We start from the raw sequence: 27,884 nt of genomic DNA, 5'->3' as shown, positions 1-27,884 counted from the left end.
ATATGACAATAAAATTATTAAAAATTATACGAGACTTACTTTCAAATTACCTACAAATTGTTTAGCAAATTGTTAGCATTTATTGTATAGCATGTCGAAGTATGACAATAAAATTATTAAAAATTATACGAGACTTACTTTCAAATTACCTACAAATTGTTCTTCAAAAGATCTTTTGAAGCTAATTGTGTAGCTCCTTGTTTAGTATTGTTACTACCAGCACTATTACTAATGGTACTTAGTTAATGAACAACATAGGTTAGGAAATATTATGTGACTTGTATTAAATGAGCTCATATACAATACTTATAATCAAAATTAAACCGGGCATAGATTGTCATATTGATATTGACACTGAACAGAACAACGGGTAGGTAAAACTTTGGGACGATATATTATGTATATGCATTGATGAATTATTAATTTTTTTTTTGAAAGAGGGAGATTCTATACAGCCTAAATATTATGCACAAGAGCATTATTTGTATCATCAATAAATTAAACTCATACTACTGCCACGAAAGTTCATTCAAACAATTAGGGATTCTTATGCTACCTTACATATACATATATATTATTTTTTTGAACATTATATAATACTATATCAAATAATTATTAACAAATAAATATTTAAATCCAACAGATACAGTTCAATAAAAGATAAGGGCATTCACCAATCTCTTTGTAGCACTTTCAAAGCTTTAACTCCATCATCAGCAGTTCAATTTTTTTGTAAAAAAGACTAATTATAAATAAAATATATAGTTAAAAATATAGTTTTTTTTTGTTTTTTTTTTTTTAATATATAGATAAAAATTTTAAATCATTAGTAAGTTAGTAAGTATATACTATTGTCATATATATATATTTATTTATTTATTTATTTATTATTATTCCTATTATTTATTAAAAGTAATTTATTTGAATCCTGCCTATAGTTCAGACTTTCATCATTGTAATACTCATCATAAATAATGTGCTTTTCTTTTCACAGCACAAGATATTCACTTATGAACATATGCAAAGTTATGAGGATTGTAACTATATAATAACTATATAATAATTGTCAGCATATCTAAGGATTAATCTTCTTTTAAAAAGTTTTAAAATGTATTAAAACATTTTCTTTTAGATAATTGCTACTATTTGGTTTTCACTGCAGTTACAGAAAAAATAATTCTGGGTTCCCTTCTAAGTTTGATTTTTACCATTCTTTATCTCCACAAGTCTCTGGTTGTACTATGCATCCTAGCAAGCGAATGAATATACACGTTCCAGGAAATAGTTAAGAACTGCTTCCTGAAGGAATGAACATAGGAAAATACAATTAATGAAATAATTTAATCAGCTGCTGTGAAGAGTACCAGTAAGTAAATTTATTTAGTCTGTGAGGGATAAAATATCTGATGTCAGATACTCATTTTAACAATGTGTATGATGTCTTAACTTCAACTGTTATTAGTTTTAGTGCCTGTTACATAAGGAATGCATATAACTAGTCTGGACATGAAAGGATTTAAAATAAAGACAGGAAATGAGCACTCAATGATATAAACTTTGTATGTATTTGCCTTTAATGCCCCCTGGAATAATTTTTTCTATACTATGTAGTAAGTAATGTGTTACACGATAATCTTTTATAACAGAACAATTACATTTTTTATACATAATTTACCTGCATTCCAATAACTGCGTAAATGAAAAATAACATGACAATAAGAAGTGCAACGTAAGGCAGAGCTTGAAAGGATTTAATGAATGTCCATAAAAGTGTACGAATGCCTTCTCCTCTGCTTAAGAGTTTAACTAATCTCATTACACGAAATAGACGAAAGAAGTTGATGGAAATTAAACTTGGTCCTTTCTGAAAAAAAAAAAACAATTCACACTTCTTCAAGATTTTATCAATTTAAATATAGAAAATTCTGTGAAGAAAATAAGAAATTCAAGAATTTGTATCTAAACACGAGATAAATAAAAAAAAAATTTATTTATGAGATACACAAACATGAAAAAAATATATAAATAGAAATACCAGTTTAACAATCAATGTTCATAAAAATCAACATTTATATGGAGTAACTTAAAATCTTATAATTTATTAATGGATACTTTTATTAATTCTCAAACATCATCAGACACTCTTGTAATTTTAAATGTATTATAATAAAGCAAAAAAGATTAGTTTACACATTGCATTCGGAAAGTTGTTGAGCAGCATGTTTTAGAATTATGTGGTGCATTCTGTTCTTTCGGCATTAGGTTGATTGCCCTGTGGGTTCGTTGGGCACTGCTCAGTAACTGAATGTGCTTCGTTTCATTTCTTATTGTTTCATTTATTAGAATCAACAACTGCGAGAAACGTAATGATTCTTTTGGTAGAGGAATGCATTTTTTTTTCTTTTTTCGTTGAACATGTCTTTATGAAGGTGACAAATATACTGATTTAATGAAGTACAAATATCTGTCACAGTTTCAAAATACTCCTGTTTCTCACTGCAAATTAATTTGAACTCTTATCGAAACATTTCGAGCAACAAGCTCTGTTAAGACACTGATCGATGAAGTGGAAAATAACCTAAACTAAACCAAAAGAAACTGCTTGATATTTCGGATGCTATGGCTGAAATTCCATCAAGTCACTGTGTAAGTTAGCACAACAGCAAGCTATTGGACTTGCTATTACTAATGAAGCTATAAGAATAAAACTAAAACTTTTCCTCTACAAAGTAATTTGTGTTCAAGAACTAAAATCTACAGATCATGCCAAAAGACTAAATTATTGTCAATGGTTTAAACATTTTATTGACCAAAATTCTGTAGGTATCCTTGTCATTATGTTTTTTTTACAGGTGAAGCATGGTTTCATCTGGGAGGGTACATAATTCACAAAATACACAACTGTGGTCAACAACTAATTCCCATCAATTACACGAAGCAAAAATTGGAGTCTGGGTTGGTGTGAGTAGAACATGCATTGTGGGTCCAATCATTTTTGAAAATACAGTTAAAGTGATCGTTATTGTGCTGTTTTAACAAACTTCATTAGTCAGTTAACAGAAGTGGAAATCAATCACGGTTGGTTGCAACAAGATGGTGCCATAGCACACACAGATCAACGGCTTTTTTTACAAAATGTCTTTGGTGAATGAATAATTTTGAGGGTTTTGTGGCCTGCATGATCGCCTGATCTGACTCCCCCAGATTACCTTCTACAGGGGGGCAGTGAAACAAGCATTTTATCACAACAGACGATGCACAATTGACAAATTAAAAACTGTAATAACAGCATACATACGAGATATTACAGTAAATCAACTGGTTAAATGTTTGTAAATAAATTGAAATGTGTGCAGTTTTGTATTGATGTTGGAGGTCATTTTCAAAACCGTTTATAAACTATTCCAGTTACTGTTGTTTTTATAAAATAATGAAATAAAAATTCAAAGTAATACTTAAGAAAGTTTTGTCATTACACTTCCATAATTCCAACGCACAGCAACTTTCCAAACGCACTGTATTCATCTTTCTTACTTAATAAAAATAAAGAAAAGATCTTACAATATAATACTATATATCACTAAATTAAAAATATTTAGAGGAGATTACTTTAATTTCTTAATTAATTTTTATTCACTAGTGAATAAAAAATTTTAATTCTAACCAAAATAGAAACCATCTTATATACAAAGGTTATCTTGAAAGTAATGACCATTCATGACCATCTGTGTCAATTGATCTGTTGACATCATGTGCCATTATTCCACCAGTAAGTTTTCCTATAGTCATTTACACTTTAAAATTGAAGAAGAAATACATGTTGCTGCAGACTATGAAATTAGAAATGATACTTTTCTGGACTTTCAAAATGTGACATCAGGCGAAGTCCACACATATTGGTTGCTGTACATGGTGTTAAAAAAAATTATGGTTTTTTGTAGAGATGTTTAGGAACTGTATAATAAATATGAATTTTAGATTATTCTTGATCACCAGCTATGACTTGAAGAAGTGTGTAGTGAAAAGATTTAAAAAAATACTAATCAGGATTAGAAAGTGTTTTTTTTTCAAAAGCTTCTAGATAAACTTTTGTAAAATTGTCAATTAGGATTTAGGTTACAAAAAAATTTTTCTGTCAGCTTCTATTAAAGACCAGAAACAAATGTGAATCAGTCAAAATCTGTTTATGTGGAAGTCAATGAATACAATGTTTTATGATCAGTTAGATATCCTCTCGACTGACATCATGCCATAAGAGCGATGATTTCTACAAAAGCCTGTGAAATTTCCAAAATTTGCACTGCACTATTCAAAACTGGGGACAAGGGCAGCTAACAAAGGGTTCTGTATTGTTCATCAATATTTTGCAGCTGTGATATGTTGTTTCTGGGAAAAATTCAAATGAGACATTTTTATTTGCTCATCATATAGTCTAAACTTAGTTTTTGAGTGATTTCCACCTCTTCAAAAGGTTGAAGAAATTTTCAGTCGGCAAGCCTTTTGGAAGTGACAATGGATTGAAAGAAGTTATCAGAGGTTAAATAGACTGCTCATAAAGGAATATGATGGAGTACTTTAAAGATTTTGGATCACTTACACAAATACCTCACTGTTGACAGTGACAGAGAAGTAGGCTAATCATAATAGTTTTATATTAAAAATGTTATAATCAAACTGTCTTTACGGTTTACTTGACCATAAATATATAGAAGTCAAGATAATTTCTATATAATTATATAATATATTACACAGTTTTTTTTTTTTTTACTTCCAAAAAAATTATTTTTATTTCTCTTGATCAAAAATTTGCTAATTTTTTTAGATAATAGGAAACAGTCAATTTCTATTATTAAATATATTTCTTATGCTATATAAATCTGAAAGTGAATTCAGCAAACCTTTAGGGGTAGTATGCTAATTCGATTGATAAACTGGGATGATATCTAATTTATATTTTTAATGATTATTTTTTTTTTATGAGAATATAGTGTGACGTAGAGAATTTTTTAAATTTAAAATGCAGTAAGCTATTCAACTATCCTAACCAGGTAAACAATGAGAAGTTCAGTTATAGTTTTCATGAAGTACAATAAATTTCTTATTCAACATTATGTAAAACATATTATGTTTCGAATAAAATAAGAACCAACATACTAATTTAAACTCTAAGTTATGGCTAATCAAACTCAAACAATATTTCCTTACAATCACAAAAGTTCCCCCCCCCCAAAAAAAAGAAAAATTAGTGAACACAACTTATTTAATGATAAATATAAGGTTTGGCTAAAGCAGAAATATTGACTGTAAACGGCTGCTTGGTGCTGTTGTTTGAATAAGTCATCATGGACTTTCTTACAACATCAAATTGTTACTGGCTATTTTATTATAATATATTTATTCATTAAATGATGAAATGTGAAAAAGCAACAGCATAAAAGACCTTAAACATACATGTTGTTAATGTTATTTAGGTTATACATTATAATTAATTCATAAACTGGAAAATAGGTACAATCAATTTCTTATTAAAATGCTGAGATGAATATTTCAAGCTCTTTTCATTAGATATGATCAACACATGGTTTGGAATGTAATTATCAGACAAACATTAATGTCCTGTCAGACACTGTGTTCTTTACTGTCTAGCAGACATCATAACTCATTTGATAAATTCAATTAGAAGCAACAGCATCATATACATAAAGTAATACAAGTTTCAACTAGAGTCTGCAAAAAAACTTGTTAGTAATTCTGCAATCAACAGGTCTTAATTTAAAAAAAAAAAATACATTTAAAATTGTACAAAAAATTATTTAAAATAAAATTTGAGGGTGGCAGATAATAATAAGTCGCTGTAAAAATCTGTTTTATATACAAAATAGAAGCTGAATAAGATGAATAAAAATGTTATCGTTATAATGCTGACTTATTGCTATATTTTTGTTACAGTTGGTGTTTTAGCTTACACTAATTCATTATTGACAATACCAGTGGTACAGTTTTTTTTCTAATTATAAAATTCATTAAATATTAAAAAGTTTAAAACATAAAAAACTAAAACATTTCAGATCGAATCCAATTTAATCAATTTATTCTGGTGCTCTGATTATACAAAGTATGACATAAGTTACAAAAATTTCTTTTGAAAAAGTTATCTGCTTTAACAGTAATAAATGAAAAAAAAGACATTCTTTAATATTTCTTGAATTTATTGTTTTAATAAAATGGAAAAGATATAGCTTATCAGAGTATTATTTCACCTACATTTTTTCCTAAAGTTAATAAAATATTTAAATAAATAACCATTTTAGTTAAACTTATTTATATTTGTACAGCAGAATATTGTTTTAAAATGGAAAAAACACAAAAACATAGTTTTATAAGATGAAGTTTTTTATGTTTCACGACACTATATAAAGTCACAGCTGCAAAATCTTTTAAATGAATAATTTTTTATACAGTGATTATTTTCAAACTTAAGTATTCTCTTACAATGATGAATGCACACATATACTGTATCGTCTTATTTTATTTTCTCATTTTTGAGAAAACTACTGTGAAGTAAAAGCAAATTTTTTTTAATTTATAAAACTGAAAGTAAACTTTCAGTTTTATTGAGCATAAAAAAATTACTGTTAATAAATAATATATTGTTGTTCAGAATTTTGGTTTCTGATATTTACTATGCCAACATTCCAGAAGTCAAGACCTACAGGTAGTGGAAAATGCTGTTTCTTCTCTCTAACATCATTCTATTTTTTCTTTCAAATGAATTCAACTGGGTTTTCAGAATATTTAAGTCATACTACTATATGATCAGTTCACTGATTATCTCCAAAGTCAGTAGCAGGAAAATGTAATTTCTTTCAGCTGTTAATATGCATTTAGAATTTGACTAAAAATTGCTGCAGGCTAACTAGAAAAATTTTCTGATACATCCATTCAAATAATTTTGAATATCACAAGTAATGTACAATAATATCCAAGTGTTAGCAATATACAACACTAACACACTGTTCATTTTTTATTTTTATTCTAACACAGAAGTCAAAAACATTAATTAAGAATTCAAGTATTTATGTTATAATAAAAATAATAGAAAGTACAAGAGAGAAATATCTCCTTTCATTTTTAAAGTGTAAAGAATAAATAGAGTAATTAACTGCTATAGAAAGGGATGGTGTCTTTATAAATACATACAAATATGTCTTCTGGATAATCTATGATCAGTAACTGACTCATCTGTCATCATCTTCGATGACAATGTTTAATTTAGTTGTACAGTTGAAGGGCTATAACATTCAAATATTTAACTATGAAGAACAACTACTTGTCAGAGAAACGTCCTGTCATTTAATTTCTAAAAAAATGTTTACTGTCTCTAAATGCATTTAATAAAACAACATGCACAGCCTTGACATTATCATGTGTTACAAAACAATGATACAATGAACCACCAGTTCTACATTCTCAAGACTACAGCTGAATCGCATTATCGAGGAAGAAAACCATAGCAAGTAAGAATTTCTTTCTGAGGGATAGAAGCAAACAGCAAAAAAATATTTCTAGGGAAAGAGACCTATAAATGCAGTAGTATTGATTAAATAGAAATGAGATCCAAAAACAAATGGAATTATGCTTAAATCCATTCTTCTAATCCATTAAATAACAATTAGAATGAAAAAATTCATCCTGAAGTAGTCATCAACATTATACAACAGTGACCAGGTAATAAACAAAAAAAATTCCTTTTCGTTTGAAATCCAAAAGATTGGTAAAACCATTGGGCTAAACTCACAAAAGTTTAGTTGGTTTATATAAAACCTCATTGACATTTCATTTTTTTCAACTCAATACATAATTATGATAATTATTTATTTGTTTTATTTTTTACTTACCCTCATGTACTGACCTCTTACAGTTGTGTTTTTGTCCGGGGTCAGCTATTTTATATATAAAAAACCTTCATTACATGCAAGGCTGTTGAGTCTATAAGTTTTGATGTTAATTCTTTATTTCATCACATTCAGTTGGAGTAATATTACTTTAAATTTTTATCTTAACTTGTAAAATTATAAATTACTAAATTCATAAAATAAAAATTAAAAAACAGTAAATTTGTTCAAATAAAGTACATACAAGAATTACTTTCTGCATTAAATACTGCTTCAATCGCTATAGCTTTTATGTAAAATTATTTTTCATGCATACATAAATAAAACAAAAATCTATGAAACCATTAGTGATTTTCCAATAATTTATAGTATTTTATTATTATGTAGACAATAATCACAAGATCAGATAAAAGGGATAAAAAAGAAGATTTAATATTAGTGTGATTTTAAGACTGCATGCTTAAGCTTTATCAAGTTATAGAGTAACTGATTAAAAAAAATTAGTTATAACTAACACAAATCTACAGAACTCATGGAACTCAAATTCTTTTAGATCAGAAGGTGTATTCCTCACACATATGCACACGCACGTGCTCACACACACACTCTCTCTCTTACATCCTCCCCATGAACAACTAGAAAAAACAAATAGAAAAAAGTTCATACACAGGTGTAATAATTATATTAAAATTAAGTAGACTAAAATAGTTTAAACTAATACTGAAAAATTTTACATTACAATAAAACGATACAAAGTAAGTACTGGTGCTACAAACAATATTACATAAACTACAACGTATGATAACACTTAAAAAGAATAATAAAAGCTAAAAATCAATCAGAAATATTAAATGAAACGGTAATGCAATCAATAACTATGTATGCGTTGCTTACTGTTAGTTTATCTTAGCCAAATGATATGAGCCACAAATCAAATACCAAAAAAGCCAATTAAAAATTAAAAAATCTAAATTATTGCAATTTAAAATTTAAAAGAATTTACGACACAAAATATATACAAAACAATATTTACAGAAATCCTGAATGTCGTACAATTTTTTGTGAAGATCACACAATCAATAATTATTATTTCAGTCATAAATACCAAAGGAGATATAATAATTTCAAGTTTAAGACAATCACAAAAATTACTTGACATATCAAAAGAAAGAAAAAGGAAAACACAGCTGAGTACAAGAGTTAAGAAGGGAAAAAATATGATCGATTCTCCATAAATAATGATTAATTTCAGAAAATCTTTTCCCACTAGATCTATCTAAAACCTGGAGCACACAATAGCCTACGAAGTGTATATCAAAAATAAGAGTCAATAGCTAATAAAAAATGACTGGCAAGCATAATCAGATTATGTGCATGAAATAGCTTCAACCAGTTCATTACGTAGCTATCAACTATTTTATAAGCATTTTATCCGTTTTATTCATTTTTTTTTTGTTTAGTAATGGAGATATAATAATTTCAAGTTTAAGACAATCACAAAAATTACTTGACATATCAAAAGAAAGAAAAAGGAAAACACAGCTGAGTACAAGAGTTAAGAAGGGAAAAAATATGATCGATTCTCCATAAATAATGATTAATTTCAGAAAATCTTTTCCCGCTAGATCTATCTAAAACCTGGAGCACACAATAGCCTACGAAGTGTATATCAAAAATAAGAGTCAATAGCTAATAAAAAATGACTGGCAAGCATAATCAGATTATGTGCATGAAATAGCTTCAACCAGTTCATTACGTAGCTATCAACTATTTTATAAGCATTTTATCCGTTTTATTCATTTTTTTTTTGTTTAGTAATGAGTAATGATAGCTATAAGAATGAACAATCACTTGTAAAAAGCATCTGCAATATTTCTCAGTATAAAAGGTCATAATGCTGCCAAAATAAAGTGTAAATTGTGCAAAATTTATGTTATTCATTTAATAATAGGCAAAGGAAAGATAAGACAAGGCATTTTAAGTTTAATAAAGGGCACATGAATGTACATGAGGTGATTCACAATTATCATTTTCACCATGTGTAGAAATTCCAGAACTTTCACAGAACTGTTGTTAAAAATGTAGGCTATAATAAAAAAGAACTAGATCCCAAAAACCAATTAACACAAAAATTATAGGAGGGCATTTACATGTGCATTTTTTTACCACTATGATAAGGAAAATAATTTTTTCATGTTTTGTGATCAGTAATGAAAGATAGATCTTTATATCAATGTTGCTTTAATACAAAAATCTGTGCACTGTCATTCAAGTTCACCAAAGGCAACAAAATTTAAGCAAATTTAGTCACCAGAGATCATGACCACTTTTTTCTGGGATTAAAAAGATGTTTAGGTAAATTTTATGGAGTAGTGGCAAGACAACCCTGTTGGAGGTGAACTTTTGTAAAATGTTTTCTAAACTGAGAGGGGCCACTTAGGGTTGGAATGTGGGGATGCTAACTTCAAGCGAATTGCTTCTATTCATGACTAAAATTGCCTAACAATTCTGTCAGTTTCAATAATTCTGATAGAAACATTTTCAACCCCATTATAGTTCAAACCACGCACCAAGTGACTTCCATGTCTTTTTCACCCCAAAAAGATGTTCGGTTCTCAATGGGTCATTTAAAGTGAATAAAAGTAATCATACAACTGTGATTATTTAGAAAAATTAAATATGAACAAATTCAAAAGTAATTTATTTTTTCTCAATTTGTTTCTTTTTTTTGAAGTAAACTTATTTTTGACAAATGCCTTGTATTTTTATTAAGTGCATAATGCTAATATGGAAAGCAGCATACAGTGTTTCAGTTAACAGACCTAACAAACCAGGGTGACCTGCTACCTTACATACCTAAGTTTATATAAGAACATCCTTTCTTTATACCTCCAAATATAGATACTGTCTACTATGAAGTCACTTACAAAAAACATTTGAATAATCTTTTACAAAAATAATAAAATTATTTGAATCAATCACATTCCAAATTCCTTTACTTCTTAAAGAAAACTAGGAGTTTTTATTAAGAGTAAGAAAAACATTTATTCACATCAAATCTCTTCAGAACAAGAGATCTTTATCTTATAAATGCATCTTCTAATTTTTTATTTATATAAATGTGAGTAGATTTCACAGTTGACTATTAATGGTTTATTTTCTTTTAATGGTTAAATCTATAATGGTGAATTTAAAATTATCAGATGATAAAATAAAAAATAAGCGACTATAAAATCAGTCTGTAGTACCCAGCAGATTCATAATTTTATATAGATGGTTAGTTAATCAAAGATTATGTAAGTCGTATCTTTACTGATGAATTTAAAAGTTTAAAAATTTAAACATTCATAATAACAATAAAAAATTGAAAGTAGTATTTACTTCATTCCCAGAACACTTTTCTGTTGATTGTTTCTGTAGTTGAATTTCATTACTGAAAGTCTCCAAAAAGACTGAAGAAAATCAAGTATATTTTATTGATTACTTTTTAACCTAACACTACTTTAGGTCTGTATAAAACTCACATAAAAATTATAAAACCACATCTTTTATCTTCCTAATAACTAATCCTATTCAATTGACTTCATCCAATTTTAACTTTTCTGACAAATGTGATTTCAGTTAGTGAACTTTATTCAAATAATAGCTACTTCAGTTAGTAACAGTTATTTAAAAAAAAAAAAAAAAAAAAAACTGATATACTGTTTTGAGAAGCAGAGTAAAGAAATGTGTATAATAATTGAAAATAACCATTATCACGATGAGTATGAAGAATTAATTTTTAAAAAAATATTTTTTTAAAACAACAGTACAGTAACTGCTGAAGGGAGTACTATCATAAACATGTACTATACAGCTAATGTTATGAACAGATACCTAATAATTTTTTTACAAGAGTTACTCTAACTCTTGTCCAGTTGTGCACACTAGAAAGTATATTTTATAAAATTTTTATTTGAAAACATTAATTAAACCTGAAGTAATAATTACACTGATAGACAAAAAAAAATTGTTTAATGTTTCTTTAAGTGTGATACCATTTCTTGAATTGCTTTTTGGCGTTCATTACAGATCTGTAAATACAATTTTTCTATCACCCTTAGTTTTAAATAAATTACGCTTAAAAAAAAATTAAGGGAATATATAGTTAAAATCTGTAAAATTTAAACACAAAATAAAACACCAGTCCTCAGGTTTATGAACTTGTCCTAAGTGCAACATAAGCTCATCAATATTTGTGCTATAAACCAAATTATTTGCATCAATAAAGTACTGAGAAAGTTCTTTTGTCGGCTTCGAAAGCCCAAAATTTTTGTATTTTTTTGAAGTAAATTCAACCTTACACTCTTCATCCTAACGCAGCTTCATTGTTTGATAAATTTAAATCCCTAACCAAGTCATTTAATTAACCTTATGGTATAAGATGTGGCTTAATAGAAGATAATTCAAAATCAAAATCATTGTTGTCTTCTTCAGTACTGCCTGATTCTTCATCACTGCTTTCAAAACATACATTCATAGGTGGCTCAGGAACTGGAATAATTTCACTATGCAATACAGGCCTGATTGCAGATTGCAATGAAGGATTACAGTATGTTTAGATTGTTTAGAAATTCCAGACACACTTGTTAAACAAAAGTAACAATCGGTTACATATCCTTTGGTTCATGCCAAACCATAGGTACACCAAATGGCAAAGCCATCTGTGTATCTTTAGCCATACTCTTAAATATACAGAACAATTAGTGCATACTATATGAGGAGCCCACGTCTTATCCTGATCACCAAATTTACACTGAAAGTACAAATGATATGCTTTTTTAATTAAAAGTGTAATGTTTTTTCTATTTGATTTTATGGTGAACTCACCACATACATAACAAAAGGAATCCACATCATTTACACAATTTTGAGGCAGTATGACGCTGCACTGTTATCAAACTTAAGACAGCAATAAGACTGAACAAAATTAATTCATTCCTAAATCCAGTGCTTAATACAAACAACACAGCTGTGTTTTCAGCTACATGTTTTGATCTGCACAGACATGATTAATCTTGTTGCATGAAGACTCACTCTTCAGTATTAGATATGATGTGATATGTGACTATGATATGATTTAATTCTTTGTCTAGTATTGTTTATTTATAGCTTACAAATTACATTAACAAAGTTAAACAATAAAAAATGAGCTAACAAAATACAATACAGGAGCTTAAAATGCTAACTGTATGTCGAAAAATGAAAAAAATCCTTTAATTAAAATTTAAAAACTTTTCAAAAATGGTGGGTGATAGAAAGATTCTGAGTTCATATTCATTCTCAGCATCAAAAAACAGATTAAAATCATGTATTGCATGTTAGGAAACAAAAATTATGTTCATCAGTGTTATTGTGTTTCATTATTAAAAATGTGATTTATTAATTGGCTTATCAAAATAAATATACTAATTTTTTTTTGTTTTTTTAAAAAATAAATCATTCTTGAGTCAAATATCACTAACTGGATAAGCTGTAACAAAAATTAAATAAGTGCGAATGACTGAAAAATGGCCCGTAGGAATACTTTTGGTTGGAAAATGCTTGAATTAGGTGAGGACAATAAGGAAAGATAACTTATTAGACGGCTCCTAGGGTTTACTTTTAGTTTTTTTTTTAAATTCATTTTACGTAGGTGTAAAGTTGAGTTAGGTTAAAACATAGTCAAAAAGAGTAATTTTTAAGGTTGGAAATTAAATAAAATTTGTTAGATTTACAGAAAAGAGTTGGGAATGAAGTAAGATCACCAATTCTTCTCTATTATTATGGTTCACTCATTGCAAAAACTACAACATAACTAGTTTAATCTGGTGAACAACAGTTATATAAAATCAATACAATAAGTACTGTATCAGTGAAGTACTGCTTATCATTAAAGTATGAACAGTTTAAAAATTCATAACAGTGAATTTTTTTACTTGAATTTAAGCATAATCAACTCATAAAATTGTAGTAAATATATGTAAAATTTTTAAGATACTTTCTGAATTACTATAAAATTTTATGAGTGTTTAAAAGATTTTTTATAAAATTAAAAAAAAACTGCCATTAAATAAAAGTAGTAAAAAAATAGATGACTGACAAGAACAGCCTTTAAAAATATTGTGGCAACAAATATAATTTTATAATATTTTTAAATAAAATGAAATATCTAAGCTACACAAAATACAGTTTGACAAACTACAATTATGTTCATTTAAATATAATCAACTTGTAGATAGAAAAACATAAAAATAACCTTTTCATTATTTTTAATAATTCACAAATTCAATTAGAAATTACAAATAAACTAAATAATTATGAACATTTCATTAAGTACTATTACTTAAATTACATTAACAAGAACTGTGTCTTTACAGTTAACAAAATATAGAATGTACACAATATGCATGATACACTGCTCAATTGCATGATAATAAATTGTATGGTGCATGCAGAGAGTAACTAAATGCAATCAGAAACACAAGACTGTCACCTGTAAAAGTTATGAAATATAAGACACAGTACCGTCTCAATAATCCAAGGTAATATGGGTTCAGGTCGATTTAAATAGCAATTGTTTATTTTATTGTGACAAACAGATGGAAAATTACAACAATATTAATGACAATAGTGGTAAAAATTGTAACCATCTGCCAACTTCCTTTCAAAAAGTAATCACAGATATAAAGAAGTGAAATTCTTAAACCAATTGGAATTATGAGAAATATAAACAAGTAAAAACTTTAATACAAATATACTAAATGATCAAGCACATTTCAGATTTAATAAGCAAAAATACTACATGAATGCTGCTTCCCTGAGTAAAAAAAAAAAAAAAGTAATTTCTTAATTCAATAACTTCACTAACTACAACACTTCTGTCAAAATGTAGTTGGAAATGTTTGAACTTAGCAAAAAAACAATTCTGCTAACACTTACATCTATTTCATCTTTCATTAAGAATTACTCATACAGTATAATTTTCACTGCTGTAACAGTACCCACAATGGGCTGGACTATGAAAAATCGCTGTTGATTTGCTTTCATATAATATTTATCTTTCTTAAACAATAATTACGATTATTGTGGTGTGCAAAATTATTTGCATACCACTTAGATTGTATGATTTAACTGTATGTAATAACTGCTGAAGTAATAATGCAAAATTTTAGCAAAAGTGTGTTATATTTATAAAATAATTTTATACATGTTAAGTGTGTTGTGTATTTTGTATTCACTTATTTCATTATTTTTTCTTTCATAATTACCTAAATTTTGTATTTTAAATTTAAAGTAAATTGTATCATCTGTTACAAGTAATGAAGTTAAGAGTAATAAGCAACAGTGAATTAATTATTATAGTAATCCCTTGGTTTAATGTGATTTTATTTACACGATATTAAACTTGCACGGTTGATTTTATAACACTGTTCCTCGACTTAACGTGGTTTGGTTTTGAATTAACACGGTCAGAATTACTGTATATAAAGTATAAAATATTCATGAAAGAATTCTTAAAAAAGGTTTTTCGGTAAACAATACACATGGACTTATATACACAAGTAATGCAATAAACAATGAAACAGGTTTTCCCTTTCAATAATAGCATACTGAAGTGTGTTAGGTTGGTAATATTCAGGTGTTTGGTTTATAAACATTTTAATGATCAGTCACTCAGACATTAACTGTTCAGAGATAGGTTGTATTGTATTATTCTGTCTTACCTTATATTACTGTGCAACATTTAATTCTGACTAAGACGTGACGGAAAGGCTGCAGTACATACAATATTTGTAATTTATTGTGCAAGATATTTTAGGATTTTATTGTTAATTATTTACATATTACCTTTTTATTTTATATTTTTTTGTCTTTTTAATTATGCCTGACCTTAAAATAAAGGACAAAGTTGGAGGTGACAGAAAAACATGATAGTTTACATAACACTGATATTGTAAACCATCTTGGCTTTGTTGAATCAACAGTTTGTTCAATAATTAAAAATAAGGATACAATTATGATTGCTGGAAAAAATGTTGTTTCTCTTCAGGCTTCACGAATGTCTTATTAACAATCTCCTTTAATGGTTGAACCTGAAAAACTATTGAACATTTTCATAGAAGATTGTACTCAATGTCATATTCCTGTGACAACTATTATTATTCACGAAACATCATTAAGTTTGCATGAACTATTAAGACCTAAATACCATGCTGAAGATATCAACCCACTAAATGCAAGCAAAGGATAGTTTGAAAATTTTAAAAAAATGTTCAAACCTTCATAACATTTTGATTCAAAGTGAAGTAGCCAGTACAAAGGAAGAAGCTGAAAAATTAAAAAAAAAAATCTACAAATTTTCATGAAAGAAGGAGGATACATGTCACAGCAACTATTAATGTTGATGAAATGGCAATTTTTTGGAAAAAGATGCCTAAACATACTTTTATAACAAATGAATGCCATATCCCCGGTTTTAAAGTTTCAAAAGATTGATTCATACTTTTACTTGGAGGAAATGCAAAGGGGAACTGTAAACTAAAACCGTTGCTTGTATATCACTCAGAAAATCCCCATGCTTTTAGAAATTAACAATCTCTTCCCATGTATTGGACATTCAACCAAATAGCATTGGTAAAGAGGAATATTTTTTTTGACCAGTTTAAGAATTGTTTTAGCCAGCAACTCAAACATTTTTGCACAAGAAACAATATCACACACAAAGCCATTCTACTGCTTGATAACACTCCTGGACATCCAAGGTCTGAGGAACTGGAAGCAATTAATTCACACAAAACTCATTTTTATGCCTGCAAATACAACATCACTGACACAGCCATGTGATCAAGGATTGATAGCCTCATGCAAGGCTTACTATCTTAAAAAAAAAACCATTTTTTCAGGTGTTTTCTGTGACTAACAGTTCAAGCAGTAAGATCTGTGATTTGCAAACATTCTGGTAAAAATATAACATCCTTCATGCTGTACGCAATGTTGGCAAAGCTTGGAAAGAAATCAAAGAGAGTACACTTTGTGGAGTATGGCACATGCTGTACCAAGATGATGAAGATTATCAAGATCAAGATTCAATGATAATGGACAAGGAATTACACGTACTATTAAAATTGAAGTTGTGTAACTTGCCAGTAGTGTAGGGCTCGAAGTTGATGCTGAAAATATAAATGAACTTGTGGAAGGATACAAACAACTTTCAGAAAATGAAGACTTGCTTGTACTAGCCAAGTCAACAAATGAGCAGCTAGTTGACATTTGAGGAGCAGTGACACATTTAAATCAAGGTCATAAAAATCAACAGTGGTGAACCTTCAACCTCATCCTTCATTTCTCAGCCACAATTAACAGTAAAAGAATTACAGGAAGCATTAGGATATATTGAAAATTTGTTTGATTATGTAACTGAAAATGATCCTGATTGAGAACGAAGTGCAAAAGTTATAAATGGACTGTTAGGTGATACAAGATGGTGCTACATCAATTGCAGCTATTATTAAAGCAGAGTAAACTGGACATTTATTTTAAGAAACCAAAGCTGAACTAAATCACAAGTTTTTTTTAATATTCCTTATTGTATTTAGGCCTATGTATGTTTATTTTAAGGTAACTATTGTTTTTTTTTAAATATTGTACTGTACTGTATCATGATTTTTCTTTTGTACTTTGTTATTCTTATATTTTTTACTTTGCTTTTACAATACTGTACTGTACGTTATATTTACAGTACTGGATTCAATTTATATTCTATTAATTAAAGCTTGTTTAGCCAAACTGTCTAAAAATTCTGTGTCTTCTACCTGCAAAAATAATTACTAATTTAGCCTACTAAATATGTACACATACAGATACTATACTGTACAGTAATACGGTACTATACGTGTACCTTTTTTGAGAAAACCGTTTTGATTTATGTGGTTTTAATTTACATGACAATTTTCAGGGATGAATTAACTACATAAATCAAGGGATCCCTGTATTATTATTTAAATTTATAAGATTTTTATCCTGTACCGAGAATCAACACACTGTAAAGAATTTAAAGTAAAATATTTTGTATTTTCAACTCTATTTGACATGAGCTAGACTAACATGTTAAAAAAGTGTAATCGATTCTCTTAATTTGTGCTCACTTATTAATCTAAAAATATAGCAATTGCCCCTAATTATGTTATTTTTTATAATAATTTATATTTCCAAATTTGTTCTATACTCATCACATTTTTTTTTTTTTTTTTTAAAGATAGTCTGTAGTTTCTAGGAGCTAAGCATGTGCAACTATTCTAGCTTCCTAGAGCCAAGTCTAACATCATCTAAAGTATCTAGAACCATGTTAAATTCATAAAGTAGTATGTTAATACCAATAAAAAATAAATAAATCAACTTCTTAAGTAAAAATATTAATCTGTCATCAAGGAATTCACAACATTTTTTGAGTATAATCAAATGAAAAAGTAAAAGATCACCGATGCGGTTCTGGAACCTCACTAGTAGTTCATGAATGACGTTATGAGGTTCCACAACCGCATGTGCACTTGATGTGTTAATTTGAATGATAAATACTTTATCAGTGCTATACAGTATGTAATCTTATTAAAAATTAGATAGATAATAATATTATTTATAAAAGAATAACTGTTGATTTAAAAAAAAAATAATTTCTGAGGACTAATGATGAGACATCAGTGACAAAAAAGATTTCCTAGAATTGAGGCAAGCTTGCAATTACTTTTTTTTTGGTATGGTGCTGCTGATATTTATTTTAAACATTTAAATATAACAAATAATAAAGTAAATTGGAAAGTGTATAATGTTCTCAGAAGGAGGCAAAAATACTGTCAAGTCTTTACCACAAGAGTCTAAGAAAACAATATAAAATTTTTAAAAAAATCTGTTCTTTTAATTCATTAGTGTATATTACTTTTTAATTGTTAAGGACTCAGTTTTTGTAATAACCATATTTTTCCGCAAGACGACTTTGATGTTCAGAGAATAAAATTTTACTAAGCCTACTCATATCATTCTACTCACTCAAGTGCATTTTCCACTAAGATTCATCCATCTATTGAATGGCACACAACTTGTCACTGATTTTGTTTCCCTCAACTACTTTATCATCTGATTTTGAAAATTTTCATCATTGTTTCATTGTCTATAGTTTCTTCTTTTATTAATTTTAAAAGGCATTAACTGGAACAGTCATTTGCTACTGATAAACTGTAGTACCAAACAATAGAATTGCATCTGATGACATTTGACTAATGATCTACAGAAACTGATTTATTAAACAGGATTTATAATCTTATTTTCCTTCTCATCCTCACATATTTAGAATCTTACTACCTGAAAAGTTCCAGGTATTGTGGAATCATTGGGTTATAAGGATAATGTTAATTATCTTGTGCAGGATCCAGTTTATTAAGCTATACTTCTTTAGCAAAATCTAACTGCAACTAGATTCACATTTGACTCATTTCCTATATTCTGTGTGCAAGATCCATACAAAAATTAGAATAACAGATTTGACTTTGTAATAACAGATTAACTGTCTTTGTAGTTAATGTAAACGTCTTCTTTGAACACCATTATAAAGTTGATACTGGTATTTTTACTTTTACTAAATAAGTTCCAGGTAGGTTAATCGTTTTCAGTTTCAAATCTTTTCTTCAAATTAGTATTAATTCTTTTTTAAAAATTAGAGTCATAATGATAGAAATTTAGATTAGTGAAACTTAGATTATGGAGACTGTACTGTAACTAACAACACAGATTGTGACAACAAACCTGATATAGAACTATATAACAGAACATGCCAATAAAAGTAAACAGATAGGAGTAAATTTTTATAAAATTAGAAGCAAAATCAGAATTAAAATTTTCATTACTTCTTATATCATTAAGAACAAACAAAAATATCATCTAAAAATAATAACAGCAACATATTTCTTCTTCACCTTCTTCATGAATACAAGAAATACCCTTCGAATTTAACAAAAAATTAAAACAAAACAGCAACATACAAGCCTTAGAATAGTTACTGTACAAAAAAAATGTGTCATTATACAGACAGATATGGACATTATATGTGATCATAAATAAAGTTACAATGCAAACTGATAATGAATATGTGTGAAGAAATACTTAAAATTATTTGAAAAACATATCACACATATGTAAAGCAACAATCTGAAAGCAGATGCTACAATATACACTTGTAAATGTGAGAAAATAAATATGTGCATGGGTTTGTGTATAAATGTCTATGTGTATATGTATTTGTATGTGCGAAAATGTATATGTAAGTGTGCAGTTACTTAATTTTCAAAGTAACTAATGGCATTATACAATAGTTTCTACCACAGATAAATGAATAAATACACAAAAATAAAATGTACATTAAACAACAAAACATGAAGAATCTATTAACTACAAAAATGACACCAATTTTCTTTCAACATGTAAAACAACAAACCTTGTTTTGTGTAGGTGTCTATGTTGTAAAGACATGGAAGAAAAGATATAGATTAGAGTATATTAGTTGCAAAATATGTCTAATACACTTAATTACAAAATAGTCTCTATTACAACAGTAATACAGTATCTACTAAATTATAAAAAAATTGAAGAAAACATAAAATAATCTGAAGAATTTGCAAAGAAATTTTCTCTTTTTAATATAAAATTTAAGTATATTTTTTGTTCTTCAAAAATATACAATAAAAACTGAGAAATATATTAGAAAACAGACTCTCTTTAAGACAAAAAATTATTGTATTACAGCCACACGTGACAACCAGAATCATGAAAGCATGCTTGCAGTAGAAAAGAGAAGGAAAAAATATACTAAAAGAAACCGAAGGACTGACAAATATAATTTGATATAAACTTAAGATGAAAATTATATACTCAGAAGAAAAGGGTTAAAGAATAATAAACCATACATACTTTATCATAACAAATCTTCAACTTCATAATAGAGTACTATTTTATAAATTTTTAATATTATAGCAGCACAAATGCATAGTAGTTTTTTATAAATCTTATCATCTGTAGCATATATATACATACAAACACACACAATAATACTTTACTTTATTTGGTTTATTGTATAATGACAATACCCAAAACGGTAAATTAAAAGTATGAAGCTTACCTCCTTTATACATATATAAGTAAGAAAAATGCATTTTTTAAGAAATAATCTCTCCCGTCTTCAGTTCTACACTAGTAAATATGTGCTAAGCATTGATAAAAAAAATATCAGTAAAGTAATATAAATTACTTTATTAACATAGCCTTAAAAAGGGCATGTAAACTTTGTTACAGACCAGAAACACTGTATTTACATGTAGTGCACCTTTAAAAAATTTATTTATTGGCAAATGAGAATAATTACAGAAAACTGTAATGCTATGATAAACTTAATGTGGGTTTTTTAATATTTTATAACTTTTTAACTGATTTGTAACATATCTTAATAAATAAATAAAGAACTGAAAATGGGCATAAGAGCTCAGATAGAGATGCATTCTTTTACTTCCATATGAATTAAAGATGTATAATTTACTTTAATTTTTGATGTATTAAACATCTTTTTCATCAAATAAATATATATATATATATATATATATATATATACATATATTCAAAATAAAAAACAAACTTCAGCAATCCACCACAGTACAGAACCAAATCAGAGCTTTTATCTTATTTTTTCATTTTTATTATTCTCCCTTATGTATCAATAGTGCATTTGAGGAATTCCTCATCATCAGTTGATTAGAATTTGAAAATTACACATTAAAATACCAAAATTGTTACATATATAAAATTGTGTAGTCAAATATTAACATTTTTTAAACATCTTTGCCACAAAATGTTTAAAAAAAAAAAATATATTTGACTACACATATTTTATATATGTAATAACTTTGGTATTTTAATGTGTAATTTTGAAATTTTAATTTTAATCAACTGATAATGAGGAATTCCTCAAAGCTACTATTGATACATAAGGGTGAATAATAAAAATGAAAAAATAAAGTAAGAATTCTTATTTGGTTTTGTACTCTGGTGGATTGCTGAATTTTGTTTTTGATTTTGAATTAATTAATACAGAGGAAATATGGACAATATAAACATTTATTTTACTAAATAAAAAATATATATATATATACACATATAGTGAAACCTCACAATCCTGAAAAGTGCTAGGGCCAGAAATTGATTCTACTGTTTGGAGGTAGAAGTATTTGTACTTTAGAACGAATTTTAAGAAAAAACTTTCTAACAGTTAACAAACCGTGATCTATAATATCACCCGTATGATAATACTATATTCTGAAAATAAATATAAATCAGGAAATTAGTGTGGTTATAAATTATGTGTAATGTGAAGCACAGTATACATACACATTAAACTGTTGACTTACAGTTTAATGTGTATTATAATTTTTATTGATATTCAATAAAAATATCAACTAAAGCCATATAATCAAAAAATGATAATACAATAAATAGTATGTATAAAATTATAAATATGTGAATTTATTCAGAAGCAATTACATCTCTTTAATTCATAACAAAACAACAATAATACACATGTTAAACATGTGCTTTAAACAATGATGAGTTGCTTGTTCAATGCAATGATGAAAATATAAATTAAAAATTAAATATAAAATACATTAAAAAAAAATTTATTTTTATAAATTACTTCAAAAGAAATAAACTTTAATTTGTTGTTTTTTTTTTTGGCAGGTTTTTCCAGAAGATAGATTCTAAAAAATGAATCACTAACCCATCACAAAATGGGTTTATTTTTTTCTTTACCAGTGACTCATTCACAGCTACGTGTTGGACTGCCTCACTAAACAACCTAATCTCTGATGCGTTACCACGATCTCATCTGCAAAACTTATCATTATTATTTTCTTTTTTTTAACGTGAAGTGGCAAGTAAAAATGAAAAATTTCACTTCCACTTTCTTACATAAACAAATTTCTGTCAATGTTAACAAATTCTTTTGTTTCTACATTGTAACTAAAGCTATAAGCACTACACTTAGCTATAAATGAATTAATTTAACTGTGTTTTACATCAGAAATTACCTTTTCTACAAGATCCATGCTATATAAAAACATTTTAATTGTAAATGTGTGTAAAATGATTTAACCTGTACTATACACAAAACAGATAATGGGTGCATGTTAAACTGAATAAACAAACATTAACTAAGGTAAAAGTATGACTCTCATATAGTAAGCCATCATTATATTCCTGTCGTGTATAGATAGATAAAAAATTGCAAATGCCTTCACACAGATAAGAACATAACACACAAAAAGAAATATTATCAGTTTAATTACACTGGAGTATTTGTATTTTTATAACATATAAATTATTTTGAAAATATGTTTTCTTGTCTGCTGATTGAAATATTTATTAAACAAACCCTACTATAAAGGGCTGAGAAGTTGCATTTGTGCATTTAGTTGTGACTCCTGTGCTTCTGCCCGCTCTGGCGTTATACTGCTTCTTCAGTTTTGCCAAAGAATTTTGTATTTCTTTTGTACAATTTAATTTAATTATAGTGATAAGTGTAGTAATAATTAGTGAACAGCGAAACAGTGCAAAATTTAATTTTAAGTTTAGTATAAGAAAGGTTTAAAGTTTAGGGGACTGCGTGCTTTTACTTTCCTTACTTGCTTAATTCTTACTAACTAAACTAGCCAATAGATTGTAGCTATAAACTAATTTTAAGTGTTTATTATTACTAATACTAATCTTAGGTTTTACAAGTAGCCCACTGGGCTGGTCTAGTGGTTAACTTGTCATTGCATATCAGCTGATTTCGAAGTCGAGAATTCTAAGGTACAAATCCTAGTAAAGACAGTTACTTTTATATGGATTTGAATACCAGAACATTGATATCGATGTTGGTTGGCGGTTTGGTTCCAATTAACCACACATCTTGAAAATGGTAGACCTGAGAGTATACAAGACTACACTTCATTTGCATTCATATATATCACCCTCATTGGGGTCACTAGACCAAGCCGGTGGGTTCTGGAAGGATTCTTAGTTACATGCTAGTTTCTCACCAATACTAACAAATGTTTTCTTACGGAATTTTAGCACATTGCATATCATTCTATTAACAGTATAGTAATACATCTATTTGCAGTCAATAAGTATATATATTTTTATATTTATGATTTTTACATAATTATTGTATTGGTACTTATTTATAAACATTAGGTATAAATATATATGTACGTATTGTGATATTTTACATATGTTGAATTATTATTAATTAACTTTAATTATTATTTAAAGTTCTATTGTTATTAATATAAATTTAATTGTTAAAATTTTTGGCAACTTGTCATCCACCTTCGCCTTGCTCTCCTTCCATGGAGTCTTGTGAGGGAAGAGATGTCAATGGCACGGGGGCTTGGAAACGAGCAAAACGAGAGGCGGTGGCAGCCATGCACGTTGGCCGTATGAAGCCAGTCACCTGTGACTGCATTCCGGAAATGGTATCACCATGGAAGTTAGCGAGGGAACTCCCTCACAACCTCCGGTCATGAAGAGAGAGAAAATCCTGCTGACTATGTTGGATTGCCCGAAGGAGTGGCACCCTCATTGGCTAGGGCACACTCTCTGCCCTTGTCAGGAGACGCTTGGTCGTTAAAAGCACCGGGCTCTCCGTTACGCTGCAAACAAGCAGCAAGGGCGATTTCTGGGAAGTGCAGTTTTCTGCACTCGAAGAGAATACCTTTTCACTCATACTACCTCTCTAAAGATAGAAAACTTAAGGTTGTCATCAGTGGTATCCCCTTTGGAGTCAGCTACGACAAGGTGAGAGAAAAACTATGCTCACTTAGTTACGAAGTGGCATCAGTTATGAAAATTACCACAAGGGATGGTAGAAAAACCCCTACATGCAAAAGAATGCCAGCCACCAGGTCATTTATGACCTGGACAACATCTTTTACTGCTAAGTAAATGTGTCTCCATTTGTCCCACGAGGCCCCCCCCCCCAATGTCAAAGATGTCAGAAGTTCGGCCACTCGTCCAACTACTGCCGCAGAGGTCAGCTCTGCGTGGAGTGTGGAGGGGACCTTGATACAGCGTCGTGTCAAAATCCTAGAAGAGCCCACCTCATCTGAAAACTGCACTGTGTCAGTGGGGTGAAAGCCACACCCCAACCGCAAGAGGCAATGCCCGCGGTTTTGAAGGCAGTGGGAAAAGACACGACACAACACAACACATCGCAAAGCCCCAACCAACACCGAGGACCAAAACGTCGCAACAAATAAACCTACTCAACCGCCGAAGGCAAAAGTAAAATCTGCCCCGAAGAAAATCGAACCAGCGGGAAAACCCAGCAGGGTGATAGCTAAGTCTCCGCCTTTAGAAAAACCCGTTAAAGCCTCCGAAGCTAAACACCCACCCAAGGCGATGTCAAAGATTCCAAGCCGCTCCCGCAGCAAAAAAAACCCTGAGATCATGCCCTCGCAGGAGAACACCAGTACCGACTTTTTGTCCAGGGTGTCCATTAAGGATGCGCTACCTGACATTCTTTTACAGGCAGAATCCCTCAGGAACCTTTTCCAGTCCCTCATAGAATGCCTCATGGGTCTACTAACCCGGTATGGTTAGACAAACCTTGCGACTGTTTCAGTGGAACGCCCGCTCAGTAGCAGGAAATACGGCGGAGCTATGCCGTTTGACCGAGGACCTACAAGTAGACGTGATACTGTTGACAGAAACACACCTAAAACCAAACACATCACTGATTCTTCGGAACTACTTTACATATTAAACGAATAGGGTAGTGCCAGGTGGATGTCACGCCGCGGTGGAACCGCTGGCATTTATAGCAGGCATTTTTTAAACAAACGGACAGGGTGAAGTTGTTGCTGACACAGCATCGCGATGAATCGTGAAACGATTACCTCGCCTCGATATCGGACGACGTCTTCGGTGTTATGGCTGAACAAATGGCTACGCGAAGGAAAGAAGCCGCGTCACCCAGTGCAGGGACAGAGAGGCCTTTTAGCCTACTCTGAATCAGACCGGATTGGGGTTGTTGCGAGTGCACTGGAGGACCAGTTTACCCCGAACCCTGCCCCGGCCAGCACGTCAAACATGCAACTGATGTGGTGGCTTTCCTCGCGGAATATTTCACTTAGGTAGAGGATTTCCCACGTGAAATAGAACGTCACTGAGGCAGTGACCGACCGCGGCTATCAAGGCCACAAACCCTAACAAGGCTTTAGGGATAGACTGCATCAAGGCCCGAGCATACCAGAATATTTCTCCCGCTATTATAGCAACCATGGCCACCCTGTTTACGTCAATCTTGAACGAGGGGTATTTTCCAGCTTGCTGGAAAACGGAGAAGCTGGTGTGCTTGCCCAAATCTGGGAAAAATCAACTTTTACCTCAGAACTACAGACCGATCTTTTTGCTGCCTGTACTGTCGAAGCTGTTTGAGAAGGTTTTCCTCGAGCGACTTCGGCGATACTTGGGGGCGGAGGTTCGGCCTGAACAGTATGGGTTCAGAGGACCTCTCAACGACCCTTCAACTGGTACGACTGGTGAACAGCCTTTCTGGAGGTTTGAACAGGAAAGCGGTGACCACGGCCGTTTTCTTAGACGTGGCTGAAGCCTTCGATAAAATATGGCATGACGGACTACTACATAAACTTGCCCACACGACGACCCTCAGCCATCATGTCAAGCTGCTTAGGTGTTACCTAATGGGGAGACAGTTCGCAGTACGCGTGGGAGATCCGTATAATCTATCAGAGTGATAGCCGCCGGGGTTCCGCAAGGGGCAGTACTGTCGTCATGTTTGTATACGGCCTATACGAATAATATGCCGCTATCGGAAGGGGGTGGTCAGCATGGCTTTATACGCCGATGACACAGCTTATTACTACGAATTCAAGGATGGATTACGTGGTCGAGAGATTCCAGAGCAGCTGGATTTAGTGGAGCCACAGCTCGATATGTGGAGAATCAGAGTCAATTTGGAAAGGTTCGTGGCCGTGCTATTCACATGCAAGCGACACGGTCCGGCCAGACAATAGGAAATCTCGGGGGAGAAAATTCCCTTTGAAACGAAAGTCAAGTATCTGGAAGTGTTTCTGGATAAACAGCTTACCTTAGGAGAACATGTGCAGCATGTGACCCGGAGGGCAGAGACTGCAAGAGCTTCCCTATACCCAGAACTTAACCGCACCAGCCCCATTTCACTGACGACTAAAATACTCATATATAGGCTTTACATCTTACCAATTCTGACCTACGCTTACCCGGCATGGGGGGCGTTATTGTACGCTCCAGAAAAGGCTTGGAGGCCGTCCAATATACCGCGTTGCGGATGATTTTTGGAGCACCGTGGTTCGTCAGAAACCCTACACTTCGCTACGATGCAGGCATAAAAACCGTATCGGACGTAGGTGTAGCACAGGCACGCAGACTATTTGGGAGGGCTGCCGTGTCCGAGCACCGACATCTCAGAGACATCTGCCGAGAGGATCCTACACCACAGGGTGTAAGGAAAGGGCCGCACGCCGTGGTAGACGAACCACCGTGAATGGCGGGACGCAGAGTCTAGTAGTGGCAAACAGATCGGAAGCCTCTATATCGGGTGATCCGACCGTGAACCTCAGAGCTTGCCGTGGCCCTGAAAACTTCGATAAAAAGGAAACGTTTAAGTACTTTTTATATAATACTCTTTGTAAAATCCAGCTCTTTATAGAAATACGAGTATAATTATAACACCGTAACACAACAACGTTTGGCTATGTTCGCATCAGAAGTGCGATTTTTGACCATAATTTTCTTTTTGAACTTGAACGTTTAGTTGAACCCTCTCAAGTTGAGTTTTTATAATGGATAATCTTAACTCGCTTAGTGGCCCTGAAAATTTACAAACAT

The 27,884-nt window shown here is 30.4% G+C and overlaps 1 protein-coding gene across 8 annotated transcripts in view; it reads right to left on the bottom strand.

Moving 5' to 3' along the window:
* The window catches only part of Ca-alpha1D (Ca[2+]-channel protein alpha[[1]] subunit D), a 659,257-nt gene that overhangs the window by 98,209 nt on the left and 533,164 nt on the right, over positions 1-27,884 (bottom strand). For all 8 annotated transcript variants that reach the window (XR_012756106.1, XM_075363219.1, XM_075363216.1 and 5 more), the window contains one exon: positions 1,676-1,864. Coding sequence is in view for 7 of the 8 variants with exons in the window: in XM_075363219.1 (XP_075219334.1) it covers positions 1,676-1,864 (189 nt within the window). In the remaining variant the exon portion in view is untranslated. The remainder of the gene's footprint in view (positions 1-1,675; positions 1,865-27,884) is intronic.

This window comes from Lycorma delicatula, chromosome 4 (assembly GCF_047948215.1).
Source record: "Lycorma delicatula isolate Av1 chromosome 4, ASM4794821v1, whole genome shotgun sequence".
Lineage (NCBI taxonomy): Eukaryota > Metazoa > Arthropoda > Insecta > Hemiptera > Fulgoridae > Lycorma > Lycorma delicatula.
This window is presented reverse-complemented; position numbering and strand designations above follow the sequence as displayed.